Below are 21,367 nucleotides of genomic sequence, written 5' to 3'. Positions count from 1 at the left end.
GCTGTATATAAATGTATATACTATGTATTATATATCTTTATTCATTTAATAGTTATTGTATAGCCAATATATACAGGTATCACACAGCATACTGGAATATGAAATTAAAAGAGGCAGTCCCTGTCTTTGACAAGCACATACTCAACTGGGAGGTATAAAGATGGGAAGACACAATCAGCAAACAAAAACATGAGACAGTGGTAGGGATAAATTGTTCTAGGAATACAGAGGGAAGCAACAACCTGGTTGTAAGGATCAAGGAAGCGGTACCACCATGGAGGGCACAATTGACAGGGGTCTTGGAGATGATGGGAAAATACAGAGGGAATTCTATGTAGAAAGCAAAGATGTGTACAAAGAAATGGAGGTGTGAAGTTGTGTGTGTGTGTGTGTGTGTGTGTGTGTGTGTGTGTGCATCTACAAACACCAGTCAATACACATTTATGTGCTGTTTCAGGTAAAGGGGAAAGCTTTAAATTATATACCAAAGTCCCCAGGAAAACCTTTTCAATTCCTTCTGGCTTCATATATTAATAACACATGCAGAAAGTGTCTGCAAGAAATAATAACTCACTCTTAATGATGCAAGTTTCCCTGTGAGGCACAATATTACCATTACAGAGATAATAGGGTCATTTCTCTGCCCTGGCACTAATCTGCAGTAATGCTAGTTTCCTCACAAATGTGAAAGTCAGTAGGGCTTTATTCATGTTGCATTATACATGATGCAGTGATAAAACATAAATGTTTTTCTTAAAAAGAAATAGAGTATATTTCTAAAATGTTACTTCAATGCTGCCTGATTACTAACAACATATTGGAAGTCTTCATACCTGAGAAAGTCTACTGAATTTGTCAGAATTTACAGTCTAATGGGAGAGGGTGGGAAAATTCACCCAACCAAGAACCCAATTCCCAACCCTGTCTGTGCATCTAACTAAATTGGTGATCTCTTACAAAGCATTGTAGTACTTTTATGCCCCAGTATCCCATCTGTAAACTGTGGAAAGCAGCATTTGTCTGTCGACCGTGTCATAAGGACAGAATGAGGACATATTAAGTTAATCACTGTGGTCATCCTTTCAGTTCTTAGGAAGAAGACAGTTTTACATTTGAAATAATTCAATGTCATTGTTATAGTCATTAAAACTATAAACTTTTCATTCTAGGAACGGTTATTCTTACTACTATTATCATTTGCTGTATAAAACTGATATTTAACCATCAACCAGTATCTCTGTATTATAATTATTATTTTTCCAAATAATCTTTCAGGTGAGGCTACTAATTATGATCACACTTTTAACAGTTTTCACTTCCATACCAACAACTCCTCCTAACACTGATGTTAAAGATAAGAAAATATATGAACAAGAAAACTAAGTGAATTTTTTTGGTATAATTGTAGTAATTATAGTAATTACTATAGTAATTATAGTAATTGTAGTAATTACTTTTAAATTATTCCCCAATTTTCCCATCATCTCTTCACCTCAAAATACTGAAAATCTAAAGATTAACAGTCTATATGAGTAAGACCAAATCAATATACTGTTACCAATATTATTTGTCAATATGAGCTGTCCTTATAATAGTTGTCATAATATCACTATCTAATTAAAAGACAAAATTAACTTTTAATAAAGAATAATTAAGTACTAAACTTTTCATACTATTTTAACCGGTGGTGATTATTGGGAGCATGTGTGGACAGCATAGACTGATACAGTAAGTCTCAATATCAAGGGAGTAAGCCAGAGAAGTCTCTTAGAAGGGACAGTGATTGAAGATCACAGCCACATGATAACATAGGTCTTCACACCATAAGCATGTCAAGGTCTTACGGAGAACTAGAGTAAAAGGATTGCAGAAAAGTGAGAAAGCAGATGAACTAGAGCAAATAGACAAAACCACAAAAAAAGGTAGATCCTGAAGAATGAATATAATCAGATGCACAAAAGCAAAAGGTTGGCATTCTAAGCAGTAGGGTAGTATATACAAATAACAGAAAAGTCAAAACAAGCAAGCTGAGAACACTATCATGTGTTATCACAACGTGATGCTCTGAGAAGGGCACAGCATCACTTCAGGGGTATCCTTGCCCAAATATCTACATAACCTGAACTTAATCATGAGGAAACATCAGACAAACTGATTGAAGGACATTCTACCAAATGTGAAGGTCATAACTGACAAAAAAGACAAAGGAATGGTCTATCCCAAAACAAAGGAGACTAAGGAGACAACAATAAGTGGAGACTCTGGAGATGCCTGGGTGGCTCAGTCCCTTAAGCACCTGACTTTGACTCAGGTCATGTGATCTCACAAATAGTTAGATCTGCGCTGCGAGTGAGTTTAGAGCTGCACTGACAGTGCAGAGCCTGCTTTAGATTCTGGGGCTCAATCCTACAATGGTGAGATCATGACCTGAGCCAAAACCAAGAGTCATACACTCAACCAACTGAGCCACCCAGGCACCCTGAAAACATAATCTTAATAAATTATTGCTGGGGCGCCTGGGTGGCTCAGATGTTTAAGCATCCCACTGGATTTTGGCTCAGGTCATGATCTCGTGGTTTGTGAGTCTGAGCCCCATGTTGGGCTCTGCACTGCCAGGGCAGCACCTGCTTAGGATTCTCTCTCTTCCTCTCTCTGCCCCTCCCCGACTCGTGCTTGCTTTCTTTCTCAAAATAAATAAATAAACACTTTAAATAAATAAATAAATAAATAAATAAATAAATAAATGTTATTTTCCCTGAAACCAATCAAGATTTAAATCTAGATTTCTCATTGACCTCTAGCAATTCACCCTCATTTTCTCAAATTAAATTTTTAGACATTAAATGGGCCTTATATTCAATAAAGCAAATATTCTTTAAACTCTCCACATACATATCACCCTGTGTTGGTCTCTGCGTGTTGTGCTGTGTGTCACTCCTTCATATCTTTCTTTTTCTTTCATATAAATCCCCTCATATCAAATTATGGATTAAAACTACCTAATTATGAAGGACTCCAGGCATACTACACAGCCAGAAACTATGATTTGTAGTCTAGTGGCTTAAGTCAAATATCATTTACTTAATAGTCACTTCATAATCCCGAGTTATATTCAATGCTAGAGATAAAAAAGATAAATTAGGTAGAAACCATAAATTCAAATACAACACTGACGGATACTAAAAAATATTGATAAAATTGATAAATATTTCAAGTTATTAAAAAACTTTTTCCAGCTGCAATTTTTATAAACCTGACCACTTTATTTCTATTTGTGAAAAGTATGTGAAAATTACTAAATATAACCCTAGTGGTCTTAAAAATTTAGTGCTTACTATCTAACTTGTAAGTATAAGTAATTTATACATCTTTAACTTTTTGTTCAATGCACACTCACATACATTAAACATGAAAACTCCTAAAGAGCTTTTTGTGTGCCTTGTATTCCTAATTTGAAATTCTTTAGATCAGCTATGAAAATACCAACTAAAAACACCCCATCTGCTAGTCAACAGTTAAGTTTTGGCTTGTTAATATTACTGTCTGTATGCTATGTCATTGACAACTATGTGCACATGGTGAGGTTTAACTGGAAATTTTATATTTTAACTTTCTTCATAAAGAACACTTTGTCACACGTAAGTCCATATTTTACTTTTAGACATCTGCCTTTGCACACATTTTGAGAAACATATTAAGAACTGCCTATAATCAAAAGTAGAAGACTGGTTTGATTTAACATCATACAATGCACATCCAACTAGCTAGCATATGTCGTAAATAATCCTAAATAATCTGTAAGAGTCCCTGAAGGATTAAAAATGTCCTAGAGTGGCCATGATATGACCGCCGACCCAGAAATTATTCTTTCCCACCTTCTTGCGAAAACTGAATTGCCCAACCAACACATCCTAAACCACAAGATCAATCTCTCCCTCTTCACAAAACCATTTTGGACCAGCTATTCCTGAAACTGGCTGAACGTTGGCTGGCCTCTCCTGCTAAAGCTCTCTGAAATCTTTACCTTTCTCTCTCTCCTGAATTCAAATACTCTGAGTTGTGCTCATGGCTCAACAGTCTGCATAAAGTTTATGCTTAAGATCGTTAATATTAAAATAAATCATTGGAGATTTTTAAATAATACAGAAACATCTTTTAGTACACGACATTTATCAAGTATTAATTATCAGATAAGCATGATAAATAATTTACATGCATTAATATATTTAATCAAATGATACTAGGAAAGAAAAGTTTTATACTACTAAGTTTAAAAATCCAAGGAATAAATACATTATACAAAGATATAAATGACCAACATTTACTCAAGAATAAGTAGTAGTCCAACAACCATAAAAGATACTCAAAAGAAAGTCAAAGATGTGTCCCCAAACTCGCAAGAACCAGCGAGTTTTACAAGCAAATTATATTAAACCTTATAGAATAGATCATTCCTAGTTATTCAGTCCAGTCTGGAGCACAGAAAAAGCAAGCATGTCAGTTCATCCTGTAAGACTGGAACAACTTTGATTCTGAAACCAGACTTGGGTAACTTCTGATTCTGAATGAATGATAAACTATAGACCAATTTGACACATAAATATATGCTTATATTCATACATGTAAATAGAGAAAACTATGGTCCAATTTTACATATGAACATAAAGCTCTTTTTAAAAAATCTTCAATTGAATCCAGCAATATGCTGAAAGAGCAATGCATTGATAAAGTAGAATTTATCCCAGGAATACAAGAATTGAAACATCAGAAAATAGGTTAATGAAATATACCCTCATCAAGAGATCAAAGAAGAGAAACCAGATAATCATCTCATCAGATATCTGGAAAGAATTTGGTAAAATTCAACACCTTGGAGGGGCACCTAGATGGCCCTGTCGGTAGAACGTCCAATTCTTGATTTTCGCTCAGGGTTCGGGAGATTGAGTCCCATGTAGGTCTCTGCACTGTCAGCGTGGAGCCTGCTTGGGATTCTCTCTCTCCCTCTCTGCCCCTCCCCCACTCACTTTCTTTCTCTCTCTCTCTCAAAATAAATAAATAACCTTAAAAAAAATTCAACACCTTGGGAGACGTGGGAAGAAGGGAACTTTAAGTTAAAAACAAAGAGATATTTCCTTAACTTGATAAGGAGTACTGACCAGGGCCCCTGTTAAAAAGGGAAAAGACATCTTTATAATAATAGTAATGATAACAATGACAACAACAACAAAAATACATGTCTCATTAAAAAAAAGAGTTATAACTATCATTAGCTATAGAAGATAAGGTTTTCCTAGAAAGTCTAAGATACTTAACTAAAATATTACCAGGGAATTGGCAATGGTCTCCAAAAGGAGTACTAACCTACAAAATCAATACCTTTTCTATATACCAGTAATAAAAACCTATTGGAAATATGTAATGGAAAAAAATATCCCAACCATACAGGCAAAAAAGACCCTAACCATCTCAAAATAACTCTAACAACAAAGGTGTCAAACCTAATTAAAATATCTACACAATTTATCAGGGGACACAAAAGTTAGAATAAATAGAGATAACATGTTCTTGGAAAAGAAGAATCATTACACTGAAGATGCAAAAAGCAGAAATAGAATGCTTTAATGATTTCTGCTTACTTAAACAAAGACTTTAAAACTAAAAATATAATTAAAAGACTAAAAACTAAAACTATAATTTAGAAATAACAGGTTAAACGCTGCTCTCAATGACATCTAGTCTGTGGGCACAGATACTATGATGACATTTCCAAGAGGGTAACAAACTGTTGAGATCAGTTATTTCAAGATGAACTTCTAACAAAGAAGACTAACATTTTTCATGTTGACAGAATACAGAAAAAGATGTCTTAAAAAAAATACAAGAACAAGCAAAATTCTGATATACAAGAGAATAAAAATGCAAGACTTTTATTCTTAGTATTCTCAAGTTAAATGTCCTAGCAAACATTTCCAGCTTTCATTCTTAGCTTTCAGGCCATAAACAGGTAAACTGTTTGTCTCCCCACAGGACCTGTGTCAATATACCTTATCCTTCTAGTTTTTCCACTGCATTTAGAGACGTGCAGTGTCTGGCTTTAATCATTTATTACTCAGGGCTTAATCAATGAATATATGAGACTTTTCAAAAACAAGAATGGAATTAAGAAACATAGGTTTTATAATTTAAACAATAAAGAACATAGGCTTGTAATTTCTTCCTTCCATGCATGTGCATGTGTGTGTGTTTGCGTGTATAAAACATATATGCATATAAATAAAACAGAGATGTTTACTTCAACATCGTTTAGAATAAGCACAATTTACAAATAACTCAAAGTTCCATAATAGGAGAAAGAATAAAATTCCTCTGAGTGTGCCATAATTTATGAACTAAAAATCAGCTAAATCATTGAAATTGTATACACTGAAATATATCCAAAATAAATTACCATATTGGTAAGTAAAGCAAATTACAGAATAGTTATAATGTTATTTTTATTATATGTTTATATATGCTCTATACATTCACAGATTTGTATAAATGTAAACACATGGAAAAAGACTCAAAAAGTAAGTTACAGAACAATGTCTATAGTATGATCTTATATAACTGTTTATATGTAAATGTGTTCTATAAATTCATATATGCATGCAAATAAAAATGCACACAAAAATGTCTGAGAAAAGGTGTTAGGGGTAGGGAAAAGGAACTTTCACTTTCTGTTGATGCTTGAAATTTTTACAGAGACATTAATTTTATAACTTGCATTTCTAATAAGCTCCCAGGATGCTTACGCTGCTGACCCAAGGATCAACTCTAGAGAACATCCATATAAAGATTTTGATGGCTAGCTTTTTTCCTCGCCTACTCTTCTGCAGAGAAGTTCTGTAGCTGTGAAAGAACTTGTGTTTTTCTGTTTACTGAGCCCCTAGAGGTCAAGAAAAGATTCAGAGTTCAAGTCCTTGAAATGGCACATAATCAATCACTGGGAAACTTCTGAAAAACTTTTGAACCCTATTCCTCATCAGGGTCTTTCATAATCTCTCCTAGGGCCCAGGCTATAAAAAAATTTCTCAAGCTCTTTCTCTTAGCTGGAATCCTGTCACATTAAACATTTCCCTTACGAATCTTGGTTTCAAAATTTGCAGCAAAATGAATATTACTTTTCCAAGTTTCTTATTCACTCCATTCATTAAATATGTACTGAAAAATTCTGCATTCGTTGATTGGCTTGAACAGTTGGTTGGCCTTACAAGTATAATACCCATAGAGTATCTACAGTAATCAGCAATCAAAGAGTTATTCGGTGTGATGCCATCAGTGTTTTCCTATCCACCTCAAGACTTTAAATTCTTATGCTATTTTTAATTCCATAATGAGATATAGATCACAACAGAGTTCCTAAAAAATGAAAAGATTCCATTTAAAATATGTTTACCTTAAGAGCACTGGAACTCTGAAACATTTCCAGTGAAAGTATAAAATGACATGACCACTTTGAAAAACTCTTCAGTAGATTCTTACAAAGTTAAATCTACATCTACCTTGTGACACACCAATTTCATTCCTGGTGTATTACCCAAAAGAAAGGAAACAATATGTTCATAAAGCACCTGTGTAAGAATGTCCCTAGCAGCTTTGTACAAAATAGGCAAAAACTAAAAACAGTGATGGACATTTGTTCATCAACAGGAGAATAGATAAATCATGATTACATTCATACATATATACAACAGAAATGCTACTCAGCAAGGAAAAAGACATAAACTGATGATACAAGCAATAACATGAATGAACCTCAAAACATTAGGTTGAGCAAAGAAGGCAAAAACAAAATAGTACATATATATATATATATATATACTCTATATATATATACCATATATATATATGGTATGACTCATTTACATGAGCCCTCAAAACGTGTAACTTATCTCTGGGGACAGAATCAGCAACTGGCTAAGTTTGGTGCAAAGAGAATAGATTGGCAAGGAAGAGGCAGAAGGAGCTTCCTAGAGTAATGAAACTGTTCTAGATTTTGTTTTCACAGTCTTTACCTGGATTTCTAAGAATGTCAAAAAATCTACCAAACTGAACACTTAATATCTGTGTACTTTATTGTATGCAAATCATATCACGATAAAAAATGTTAGGCCTAACTATTCAAGAAAAAGAAATATTTGCCAAAGCAATGTCCTTTGAATTCAAAATAAAATATACCTCTTTGTCATTTGCTTAAGATCAGGTTTAAAAAAGTAAAGCTGGTAACTGGGTCTTTGTCATTTGCTTACAGGTAGGTTTAAAATATATACTTTAGACAGAATAGTTTGATATTTAAAATTTCCATTATAGCTGATAAGTAATTTCCATTATAGCTGACAGATGAGTGGTTACAGGATTATGATTTTGAACTTAAGGAAATGTAACTGAACATCTCAGTTTGCCTTAGACAGTCATTCCAGTGTTGACCTGATGTCACAGCATTAACAGTGCCCCTTTCACTACCAAATATATTCTGATTTAGATAAAGACCTATAAAGACACTTTAGCTGGAAAGACATTAGATATTATTTGGCACAATGCACTCATTCACTTTTCCATTCAACCTACGTTTACTAGGCATCTACTATGTAGCTAAATAAGTCCCTATATTCTTACTAACATTTCACATTGATTCTTTGTTTCCACAATCAAAACATAAAACAGCTAGATGGATTTTCCCTAAAGTTAAAATAAAATATACAGTGAAAGACAAACTAAGTATAGAAGAGAGCAATCAGAACCTTCTATAAATAAGGAAAATATAAATCAAGCTTATAAAAAAGTTATAATTTTTTTGAGCTATGTAAAACAAAATACATAAAGATATTCACAACTATCAAATAAAGGAAACCTTTACCTGCTGCCCTGTAAAGTATTTTAGGTTCAAAAAAAATACAAGGATTTTTATCCTCTATGCATGACAAAAGAAGTCCCTTGGCCTGGAAAGGGCTTCTGGGTACAACCACCTGCAAAAACAGATTTTTTAAAGACAATTTCAGTACAAAATGTAGCCCAGTAAACTCACTTATAAAGGGTTGATATTTCGGCAACTAATTGTTACTAATTATAGAAATCTTGTATTTTTAGCCTAATTCCCACTTATTATAAATTTTACATGTTGTCCCACCCCAAAAAATTCCACCTGTTAAACGAGTATTTATCAGATGTTCACCATATTCTGGTAACTAAGATATTGTTCTTCTCTTAAAAATCTAAACTTGCAGGGCACCTGGGTGGCTCAGTCGGTTAAGCATCCGAATTTGGGCTCAGGTCATGATCTCACAGTTCATGAGCTGGAGCCCCGTGCTGGGCTCTGTGCTGACAGCTCAGAGCCTGAAGCCTGCTTTGGATTCTGAATCTCCCTCTCTCTCTGCCCCTCCCTGGTTCAGGCTCTGTCTCTCTCTCTCTGTCTCTGTCTCTGTCTCTGTCTCTCTCTCAAAAATAAATACTAAAAAAAATTTTTTTAAAAAAGCTAAACTTGCAGACACATAATAAAAGGAATCTGCAAAAAGCAAAGTAGTCAGTATCTTCTAATATTCTGCTGATACTTTCAAGTGTAACTCTTCTCTAATTTTAATATATGAAAATCTCCTTTCCCATGAGTAATAGGGTCTTCATTTCCTAAGTGGAAAATAATCCACTGGACTTTATGATCTGGGCAATAGAATGTCCAGTTACATTGCAAAGCTGAAAGAAAACTGTGGATACTGCCCACTTCCAGTCAAGAGGAAAGGGCTCCAGGATCTTCTTGAGAAGAACTCTGACAAGGAAGAAGATGATACCAGCAGGTGGCACATGTGTTAAATGGGCCAAGCACTCCATGTGGATACTACTGTTCATAGCAACCCATGAGGAGGCTGCTATTATTTTCCTCAATTTAGAAAGAGAGACACAAAGGATTAAAAGAAAGACCAAATAATCTGCCAAAGTTACACTCTTTGCTACCCCAGGGATTCTCCCACAGTTTTGAAACCAGAGCCTGAGGTGTTACTACACCACTTTGTCCCCAATCACGTCTAGTTTTTAATGACTGTTCAATAACTGCATAAATACCAGTGTTACAGAGGAAGAGTTATTAAAAGAAATCTGAATTTATCTCAAAGACTCAATTAAGATTCCTTGAAACAAACTACATTTGGCTTTCAGAATCAATTTTACACTATTTTCAATAGAAGGATTCTGATTTGAAAAACTAGCACAGGGGCACCTGGGTGGCTCAATGATCTCACAGTTTGTGAGATGAAGCCCCATGTCGGGCTCTGCGCTGACAGTGTGGAGCCTGCTTGGGATTCTGTCTCTCTCCCTCTCTCTCTCTCTCTCTCAAAAAAATAAATAAACATTTTAAAAGATAGCACAAATCTCACTATTTTCTGTAAAACAGAACACATTGCTTACCATAATACACAATGTCTTTATGTTCCTACTTTAGTTTCTCTTCATCTGCTTTCTTCATGTGTTTTTAGCATTTTGTACTGTTTTCATTTGGTATTAAAAAGAAAAGAGAAAAGAGGGAAGCAAAGAAAGTAGGGATCGAGAAACAAAAATCTATTCTAAAAAATCCTGGGTAAGCATTTAAACTATAAATGTGAATGAATGTTCGGCTCGAGCACAAAAATACCTGTTACTTCAAATGTGGCTTCTGTCCCAACCTACCACTTCTAGCTTACATTGAAAAATTATGCAACCTCTACTCAATTGAAAAAACAAAAACAACAAAAAAAAAACCTTTATGACTTTGCTCTGGTAGAAAAAATAAAAATAAAATAGACACATGTTTACAACCAATTCATGTTAACAAACTCACACACAGCCCTAGGTAGACATAGGAGTTTCTATCATGATTCCCTGGAAAGCTCTTGCAAACAGAAATCGAAAAGATCATGGAAAAAATTACGACATACTGGGGCACCTGGGTGGCTCAGGTCATGTATTCACGATTTGTGAGTTCGACCCCCACATTGGGCTCTGGGCTGTCAGCCCATAAAGCCTGCTCAGTATTCTATCTCCCTTTCTCTCTGCCCCTCCCCCACTTGCTCTTTCTATCTCTCTCAAAATAAATAAAAATAAACTTAAAGAAAAGAAGAGAGAGATGCTTCAACCTTGTTTGATCAAGTATTACTTTACCTGGACTGGAAAACACATCTGGATAATAAAGGTTTTGCCTTAGAATGAAGCAAAAGTCCTATCCCTCTGACTTTCAGGCAAATATGCATGCACTAAACAGATTTATTAAAATTAACCCAGAATCACTTAAGTGAGAAAGGCCCATTAGAAAGAAACAGAGCTGGGGCGCCTGGGTGGCGCAGTCGGTTAAGCGTCCGACTTCAGCCAGGTCACGATCTCGCACTCCGTGAGTTCGAGCCCCGCGTCAGGCTCAGGGCTGATGGCTCAGAGCCTGGAGCCTGTTTCTGATTCTGTGTCTCCCTCTCTCTCTGCCCCTCCCCCGTTCATGCTCTGTCTCTCTCTGTCCCAAAAATAAATAAACGTTGAAAAAAAAAATTTAAAAAAAGAAAGAAACAGAGCTTTGAAAGAGGGGGAGGATAAACCAACTATGTTCATGGTCTTATTCTTTGAAGTCTGTGAAATTAATGTCAGGGTTAAGCCAGTGCTACTTCAATAAGAATATTCCATAAACCTGGGAATTGGATAGCTGATCTAAAATAAATACTCTCTTTCTAAAAATAAAACAAAAATTCACATAAATTCCATAAATCCTGTTTGCTTTCCTCTAGATAAGCACATTAGTTAACAGAATGAACCAAAATGGAATATCCAACAGAGATCAAATGTAGCACACAAATGAGGATACCTTGATTCCTGGGCAGTGAGCAAAAAAGGCTTCAGGACTCTGAGAATGATAAAGAGCCCCATGGCCGACGCAGCCCCAAGGGGCCCGGATGGTGAGGCTTCCACAATTAAAAAGATCTCCAGAGCGATAGCGGTACTTGGCAGCTTCATTAACAATCTGAGGGGGGAAGAGAGGAAGGATGGGTCATGAGGAGTCCTTTATTCCCATCCATATCCTTAACCATTTTATCAGATCTTTAAATATATGCCCATAACAAAATAACTTGTAACACATTAGCTCTAAGACAACAACAACAAAAAAATTCCCAAGATCAGAGGTGGGAAAGTGGAGGCAAAACTTCAATACTTCCCCGAACTCTGTCTAGGAAATGTTCAATTATAGTAAAATGAAATCCTCCCACCTGATCAAAAGCAGGGAAAATGTAATCTGCAAACTGAATTTCCGCAATGGCGGTAGCCCCAGTGACTGCAATCCCAATTCCAAATCCAACGATTCCTTGTTCACACAACGGGGTGTTGAAAACTCTATCTTTTCCTAATAAAAAGAGTATAACAAATGAGAGTAATGTAATACACAATACAAGTGAAAATTCAGGGAGTAAATGGTGATGGAGAAAAAAAGCGTAGAATAGGTGAAGGAAGTAGAAAATAACTACCAGGTGCCTGGATGACTCTGTCGTTAGGCATCTGACTTTCTGACTTTGGCTCAGGTCATGATCTTACACTTTGTGAGCTCAAGCCTCCCATTGCGTGAGCCCAAGCCCCACCTAGGGTAAAAACACTAGCCACACTGTATCAGGTGCACCCCACTTCTCTCTCCCTCTCTCTCTTTCTCTCTCTCTCTCTGTCTGCCCCTTGCTCACTTGCACCTTCTAAGAAAGAAAGAAAGAAAGAAAGAAAGAAAGAAAGAAAGAAAGAAAGAGGGAGAGAGGGAGGGAGGGAGGGAGGAAGGAAGGAAGGAAGGAAGGAGAGAGATGCCTGGGTGGATCAGTCAGTTAAGCATCCGACTTTGGCTCAGGTCATGATCTCGCGGTCTGTGGGTTTAAGCCCCACATCGGGCCCTGCGCTGACAGTTTGGAGCGTGGAGCCTGCTTCAGATTCTATGTTTCTGTCTCTCTCTGCCCCTCCACTGCTTATGCTTTGTCTCTCTCAAAAATAAATAAATGTTAAAAAAAAGTTAGAAAGAAAGAAAAAAAAAGAAAAGAGAGAAAAGAACTAGCATGATAGCTAGTTTAAATGAAAACATAATTATATTAACCATAAGTAATCTTAGTGTTTCACTTGAAAGAAAGGTTGTCACTCTGGGACAAAAGAAAGCAAAACCCAAGTACTTAAAAGAAAACACTGAAACAATAAAGGTAACAGTAAAGTCCTAAGTAAAAAGGAAGAAAGAAAACAAACAATGAATATCCTAACCAAACAAGTTGGTGTCACCACAGGAATCACAGACAAAGTAGTCTTAAAGGGAAAAGGCATTACCAGAGATAAAGCCAGAAAATTCATACTATTAAAGGGGTCAAGTCACAAGGAGGACGTAATTCTAAAGTTATACTCATGAAACAACATGGGCTCCAAATAAATAGGGAAAACTAACAGAATGAAAAGGAAAAATAGATAAATTCCCACTATGGCTGGAGATAGTACTGTATCCATCTCAGTAACGGACAGAAAAAGCTTACCAAAATATAAGGCAGGACTAGGTAAGATTTGAATACAAATAGCAAATACGACCTGACATGAACAGGACACTGCACCTGACAGCCAAGAATACAAACCCTTTCTGAGTGAGCACAACACTGACATTCATTGACCATAAACTGGGCTATAAATCCAACCTCAAGAAACTTTGAAGGAAGAAAATCATACAGGGTGTGTTCCCTGAGCATGATGACATTAAGCTGGAAGTCAATAACAGAAAGAAATAGAAAATCCTATGTTAGAAAAAAAGTTTAAATATGTGTAAGTATTTGTGGCTCAAAGAAGAAATTATAAGGAAATTATAAAGTATTTTGAAATGAATGATAAAAACTATGTATCAACTCATTGAGGTTCTGAATTCAATAATGGTAGAGTAGCTTTTTTAAGTTTATTTATTTATTTTGAGAGAGAGAGAGAGAGAGAGAGAGAGAATGCACTCAAGTGGGGGAGGGACAGAGAGACAGGGAAAGAGAGAATCCTGAGCAGGTTCCACACTGCCGAGCCCAATGCAGGGCTTGAACCCATGAACCGTGAGATCATGACCTGAGCTGAAACCAAGAGTCAGACACTTAACCAACTGAGCCACCCAGGCGCCCCTAGAGTAGCTTTTTTCAGACTAATCCTCCCACATATATTATAAACTCTGGACAACATATAACAAATAACTACTTAAAGGCATTGGAGAGCCAAAAAGCAGGCCTACACCAAAGAGGGCTTAACCTTTGAAAGAAAGGAAGAGCAGTGGACAAACAACATTTATAAGGCTTGTCCCCTGAGGAGATTCCCCATTCTCTGTGACAGGGGACTACCAGGATTCAGACAAGACAGACTCAGTCTTTATTATCTCGAGATATCCGAGAACTGGGTCCAGGGCCACCACTGGCAGAACATTGAGGGACTAAGCCCCTACAAGAAGAACACTACATAGGAGCACCCCAAAGTCTGCACATAAACTCCGCTCAAATCTTTGGCTGACCTCTATGGCTGCAGAAGACTCCAAGAGTCCAGCAGATAACAGCTGGAAGTGCAAAGAGGTGAGCAGATTTGCTCTACCCACTAAGGAGAACACAGAGTTTGGAGTTTGAGACTCTTCAAATTAAAAAGCTTGATAAACACTTCACGCTTTCCATTGAAACCACAAGGTACATGTTGCTAGCGTTCAAGTCTCCTTTGAAATTTCACTACCTCTTGGCCAATATCAGCATTTCATGAAAAATCCTCATTTCAGGGAGCTGGGTGGACACAAGTAATGACAAGTCTGGCCAGGTAACCCAAAGTTTGTGGACAGATAAGGGATTCATATTTCAGTTCTGTAATCGAGGGATACCAGTTCTTCCTGGTGCACAGAATTCACTCTCAGCTCAATCATGCCTTCTGAATATGAACCATGAAGAGGGCAGGTGTTGGAAAACGCCAGGCAGACACATCCTGTAGTTTGCACTCTGAAAGCAGCTGCAGAGACTTCAAAGCATGATTCATACTCATCACAATCTGTAACTATCTTCTGAAATTGTGACCTCTATCACTCATCAGTTCCCTATTTGACTGAGAAAAGCTTGATCATTTCTGAAAATCTGTAATTCCATTGAACTAAGAACAATTCATTAGTAGAAAATGAACAAAGATTCCAGGTGCCTCCAGTGGAATCCACATCCCTGGAATAACTGAGCCACCTTAACCAGATGCAGTGTTCTTATTTATTCCCTGCTGCTTCAAGTTCCCTGGATTCAGGTATTTTTCATCTCAGCAAATATAGCCTTTTTTTTTTTTCCTGCTAGAAGGTGGCAAAGTTGAGTTTCTCAGAACCATTACTCAAAAACATGCTTGGTCTGAGGAAACAGCTTAATTTAACAACAGCTACAATGACGTGAACGAAAATCTGTTCCTATTTTCTCCCAGAAAGGTAATGATAGAGGGTAAGAGCACAGAACACACGTAAAATGCACAATACTGATGACTGCCTCTATGGGATAATGCAATTAACCTGATAAAAGGTTCATACACACAGTATCCCAATGGGTAAATTAATACATACAGGTATTGCACCATGAGGCAAGACAGATCTGGTTTTCAGTTCTATCTCCACCAATTACTAAACTCTCTGTGGTCCAATTTCTTCTCTGTAATGGAAGAATCATGATACTAAAAAGATTAAAATAATTAACATACTTATTGAAACATTTATAAGTATTGAATATTGTAGGGACTCTATTCTAGATGCAGAGAATAAACAAACAAAATAGAACAACCCTATCCTTGTGTAACTTACATTCTACTCAGAGGAAACAGACAAAAACAAAATAAATGAGTAAAATATACAGTGTATTAGATGAGAACAGTAAAGCAGGGAATAGGTAATTAGAAGTAGGAGGCAGGACTACTGTGATTTTAAATAGGAGGATCAGGGAGGCCCCACTGAGAGGTGACATATACAGGAAGAGCTGAAGGAATTGAGAAAGTGTACCGTGCATATACCTGAGGGAATAAAATGTTCTGGGCAGAGAGATTAGCAAATGCAAAGGTCCTGGGGTATGAGCATTTTTATTACATCAGCAGAAAGGTAAGAAGTCCAGAGTGCCTGATCTGGAGTAAGAGAAATACTGGTAAGAGATGAAGCTGAAGAGTAAAGAGGGTGGGATGGGAGGTGGCACAGGGCAGACAGGGCCTTGTCGATCACTGTAAGCCCTCTTTTACTAGGACAGTGAGTGAATCAACAAGTAGATGAGGGAGACAGGAAGCCACTGAGCAAAATCATGCCATTCTCTCAACTGCATTCCATCTCTTTAGCTGGTATTTGGTGAATAGCTTCTAACAAGGCAAAAGGGACACAGCAAGTCTGATTACAGGATACTGCAATAATTCCAGTTGGGAGATGATGACACATAATTGCAGAAAAGGTATGAGACTGTATATAGTCTAAAGATAGAGTCAAAAGGATTTGCTGATGAAATGGATGTAGAGTATGAGTCAGAGAAAAATGCCAAGGATGATTTAAAGGCTTTTGGCCCAGGTCAAGCAACCTGAAGGAGAGAGTTGCCCTTAACTAAGAAAGGGCAAACTATGAAGTATGTTGGGATGAGATATCAGGAGTTCAGTTCTGGAGATGTTAAATTTAAGATGCCCTCAGATGTTAAGGCAAAGCTATCAAATAGACTGTTGGATACAGGAGTTGAAAGTCTTCAGCATAAAGATAGCACTAAAAACACAGGACTGGATGAGACTGCCAAGCAAATTTAAATGAGTACATAGAGGAAAGATCCAACGTTAAAAAGACAAGAGGTGAGAACTAATAGAATCAAAATTGAAAAGAAAAAATAGCCACAGTTTAGAGGAAAACTAAGAGAATATGCTGGCTAGAAGCCTCTCCTAAGAAGCGAGAGTAATCAACTTGTGCTGTTTGTTACCAATTCAATGTGAAATGAGGGCTGAGAATTGTATGATATTGACATTAGCAGTATGTGCAAAGTAGGAGGGACAGAGAAAATAAAAACCTACATCCAGAGGGAGCGGGAGAAGAAAGATTGGAGACAATGAGCAATGATCATTATTTGGAGAAATTTTGCTGTAAAGAAAAAAAAAAAGGAGTCATAACTAGCGGCACAAAAATATGGTATCAACAAAGGGAATTTTTTTGTAGGACAAAAAAATAAAAGTATATTTGCAGGCAGATAAAAATGATCAATAAGAAAGGAAGAAAGAGTTGAGAAAATTAATGAAATGGAGAGACAGAAGAACAACTGGAACTATGTCTCTGATGGGAAGGAAGGGGTCTAGTATGGAGAAGTTAACAGGAACCCCTGCATTCAGTCAGGGTGCAAGAGGAAAGTGTACGGGCACTGACATAGGTACATGAACATGTGTTGGGGTAAGAGCTTGTCAAAGTTCTCTCTTCATTGCATCTACCTTCTTGGCAAAATATGAAACTATATTATTAGTAAAGAGTAAGGATGGGGGAGGCAGTGTTGAGGAGAGAAAGGTAGGAAATAGTCATCTGGGAAAATGGAGGAGTGAATGGACCAAGAACATGCAGCACAATGGGAGGTAGTGTAAGTATCCCCTGGAGAGTACTAGTCTGTAACTAAAAGTGACATCAGCTACAAGAGGACTTTTGTCCCCCAGCAACATTCTGTTTAAGATTGAGGGTTTATAGATTTTGGAATACTAACCCTTTATCAGATATGTAATTTGCAAATATTCTCTCCCATTCTGTTGGTTGCCTTTTAGTTTTGTTGATTGTTTCCTTCCCTGTGCAGAAGTTTTTTATCTTGATGAGGTCCCAATAGTTCCTTTTGCTTTTGTTTCCCTTGCCTCTGGAGACATCTTTAGTAAGAACTTGCTTTGCCTAGGTCAAAGAAGTTGCTGCCTGTGTTCTCCTCCAGGATTTTGATGGTTTCCTTTCTCATATTCAGGTCTTTCATCCATTTTGGATTTATATTTGTGTATGGTCTAAGAAAGTGGTCCAGTTTCATTCTTCTGCATGTTGCCATCCAGTTTTCCCAACACCATTTGAAGAGACTGTCTTTTTTCCATTGGATATTCTTATCTGCTTTGTCAAAGATTAGTTGGCCATATAATTGTGGGTCCTTTTCTGGGTTTTCTATTTCATTCCACTGTCTTGATGACTACAGCTTTGTAATATAGCTTAAAATCTAGAATCGTAATGCCTTCAGTTTTGTTTTTCTTTCTCAGGATTACTTCAGCTATTTGGGGTCCTTTGTGGTTCCATACAAATTTTAGGACTATTTGTTCTAGCTCTGTGAAAAATGCTAGTGGTATTTTGATAGGGATTGCTATGTAGATTGAATATGTAGATTGCTTTGGGTAGCATAGACATTTTAACAATGTTTGTTCTTCCAATCCATGCTCTTTCATTTCTTTTTATTCTCTTCAATTTTCTTTCATAAGTGTTCTATAGTTTTCAGAATACAGACCTTTTACCTCTTCAGTTAGGTTTATTCCTAGGTATCTTACGGTTTTTGGTGTTATTGCAAGTGGGATCAATTCCTTGATTCTTTTTCTTCTGCTTCATTATTGGTGGATAAAGATGCAACAGATTTCTCCACATTGATTTTATATCCTGTAACTTTGCAGTATCCAAAATCTATAAAGAACTTATCAAATTCAACACCCAAAAAACAAACAACCCAGTTAAGAAATGGGCAGAAGACATGAACTGACACTTTTCCAAAGAAGACATCCAGATGGTTAATAGACATATGAAAAGATGCTCAACATCACTCATCATTAGGGACAGACAAATCAACCACAATGAGATACCACCTCACACCTGTCAGAATGGCTAAAATTAACAACACAAGAAACAACAGGTGTTGGCGAGGACGTGGACAAAGGGGAACCCTCTTGCACTGCTGGTGGGAATGCAAACTGGTACAGCCACTCTGAAGAACAGTATGGAGGTTCCTCAAAAAATAGAGCTACCCTAAAATCCAGCAATTGCACTTTAAGGTATTTACCCCAAGGATACAAAAATACAGATTTGAAGGGATACATGCACCCCAATGTTTCAGCAGCATTATCAACAACAGCCAAACTATGGAGAGAGCCCAAGTGTCCATCAACTGATGAATGGATAAAAATGTGGTATATACATTCAATGGAATATTACTCAGCCACCAAACAGAATGAAATCTTGCTATTTGCCATGATATGGAAGGAGCTAGAATGTATTATGTTAAGGAAAATAAGTCAATCAGAGAAAGACAGATATCACATGATTTCACTCATATGTGGGATTTAAAAACAAAGCAGATGAACACATGGGAAGGTGAGGGGAAGAGAAGAGAGGGAAACAAACCACAGGAGACTCTTAACAATTAGAGAACGAACTATGGCTTGTTGGAGGGAGGTGGATGGGGGAGGGGCTAGATGTATGATGGGTATTAAGGAGGCACTTGATGGGATAAGCACTGAGTGTTGTATGTAAGTGATGAATCACTGAATTCTACCCCTGAACCCAATATCACACTGTATGTTAACTAAAATTTAAATAGATAGATAATTGAGGAGTTAGCTACAATTGGATTTTGTCAAGCAAATAATGACATGGAATTTAAACTAGGTATAAAGGGAAGAAAGGTCATCAGGAAAGTGAGATAAAGTGACAAGGTGGCAGAATGCAGGGCTTTTAAGAATAAATAAGGTCAAAGGGTTATTGAATTACAGGTACTAGAAGCAGTGAGCTGGGGAGGTCAAGGTGGAAGTCTGAGTTGGAGATACTTTAAATTGAGATCTTGGAGGGACCTCAGTTACTGCAGGTCAGGTCGTACATAGAATGGATAGCCCTGAAACACATGAAAATTTGAAATCTTTATCCAGATGATAAATAAAATCTAAGACCAGTTGCAATTCCTAACCCTCAAAGGCAGCTTGCATCTAATGACACCATAGTTTCTAAGCTTAAGCAGAGCTGCAGGGAGGAGGCTTCATTAAAGTGCTGTCAATCAAGCTGAATAACTGTTCTGGTAGGTAGCCAGTGGCTTTGATTTCATAAGAAGGAAATAACTATCCCTACTCTGAAAGTTCTTCAGTGCCCAACAAGCTTTGACTAGGTCAGAAAAAAAGGAAATACTATCTGAATTACTTCTTTCTAAACCTTAAATAACAGAGTAAAGTTCAATTAACATTTCAGATAAACTTACTGCTACAGATACTACAGATACCTAGAAGAAAGGACATTCATACAACATGCCATCTTCTTCTTAAGTTTTGCTACCTGTGCTTAAATTTTAGGTTCTCTCTTTGTATAATTCCATGATCTCAAGTCCACACAAACATGGGTCTAGTAGATTGCCAGACGTTTGATCATTTAAATAACTGGCACATCAATATCTCATATGTTGACACAAAATCAGGGCATAAAGTTGTAGCACCACTTTATAATAGTTTTCTTCTTTTGTAAAGGGAACATGATTAAGAAGTTTCACATCACTGGCAGCACACGAAGACATTAAAGATACTGTCCACCACGTAATGTCGAATATCAAAAGAAAACCAGCAGATGGCTTTTCTAGCCAAAGAAACACAAGTAGACAGAACTGAGTCCACCAGTGAACCCTGCTCCCTACCACAACATTGAGGCCACAACTAGCGCAGAAACAGTGAGAAGAGTGCAAAGAAACAACGGTTAGAAAAAAGCAGCACCAACCATGGGTTAAGGCGACAACCAATGACCTCCTGGGAGGTTACAGAAGTCATTGAGTACCTCCATCTGTTTAGTGCCCATTTTTTGGAACCCAGAACTAGTTTCAAATGAGCTTTCCTTGTGAACATAGTGGTCCTGCAAGTTATTCAATCTACCTTGTGTAGAATTAAAATTTTTATTCCCATAAAACTTCTGAAAAGGCAGCTTTAAAACTGCCCATCTCTGAGCAACATGATTTCCTTAGGACACAAATCTGAATAGGTGAGAGTATTCTTCCAGAAAAGAGATCAACTCCATAAGGGAAACATGAGTCCCAGATTTCCTGAGCAAAAGGGTAAATGAGGACATGAACCATTCGTGACGAAGCTACAAAATAAACCAGAGGAAAAGCCATTATAGATACGATTTTGGACGGGGGTGGCAGGGGGCAAAGAGGGTAGATAACATATCTCAATAATTTCAGTCACAGACTTTCTGGAGTATGTTGTGATGTTACATTTTAAAGTTTGCTGATAAAGACTTTGATAAAGATGAAAAGCATTTACTTCAGGGTCAAGAAAAATAAAAATAAAAAGTTAATCTAGGAGATCACTGCTACCTCTTAAAATAAGTAGAAAAGTAAATAGAGTATTCCATTCACCAGACAAACATTTAGAG

General features: G+C 36.9%; 1 protein-coding gene across 3 annotated transcripts in view; it reads right to left on the bottom strand.

Moving 5' to 3' along the window:
• The window catches only part of BCKDHB (branched chain keto acid dehydrogenase E1 subunit beta), a 203,995-nt gene that overhangs the window by 143,206 nt on the left and 39,422 nt on the right, over window positions 1-21,367 (bottom strand). For all 3 annotated transcript variants that reach the window (XR_007152504.1, XM_047860702.1, XM_047860701.1), the window contains exons 4-6: window positions 12,252-12,385; window positions 11,852-12,007; window positions 8,900-9,008 (exon numbers count right to left, since the gene is read on the bottom strand). Coding sequence is in view for 2 of the 3 variants with exons in the window: in XM_047860702.1 (XP_047716658.1) it covers window positions 8,900-9,008; window positions 11,852-12,007; window positions 12,252-12,385 (399 nt within the window). In the remaining variant the exon portion in view is untranslated. The remainder of the gene's footprint in view (window positions 1-8,899; window positions 9,009-11,851; window positions 12,008-12,251; window positions 12,386-21,367) is intronic.

This window comes from Prionailurus viverrinus, chromosome B2 (assembly GCF_022837055.1).
Source record: "Prionailurus viverrinus isolate Anna chromosome B2, UM_Priviv_1.0, whole genome shotgun sequence".
Classification (NCBI taxonomy): Eukaryota; Metazoa; Chordata; class Mammalia; order Carnivora; family Felidae; genus Prionailurus; species Prionailurus viverrinus.
The sequence above is the reverse complement of the archived record's forward strand: the minus strand, read 5'-3'. Positions and strand labels throughout refer to the sequence as shown.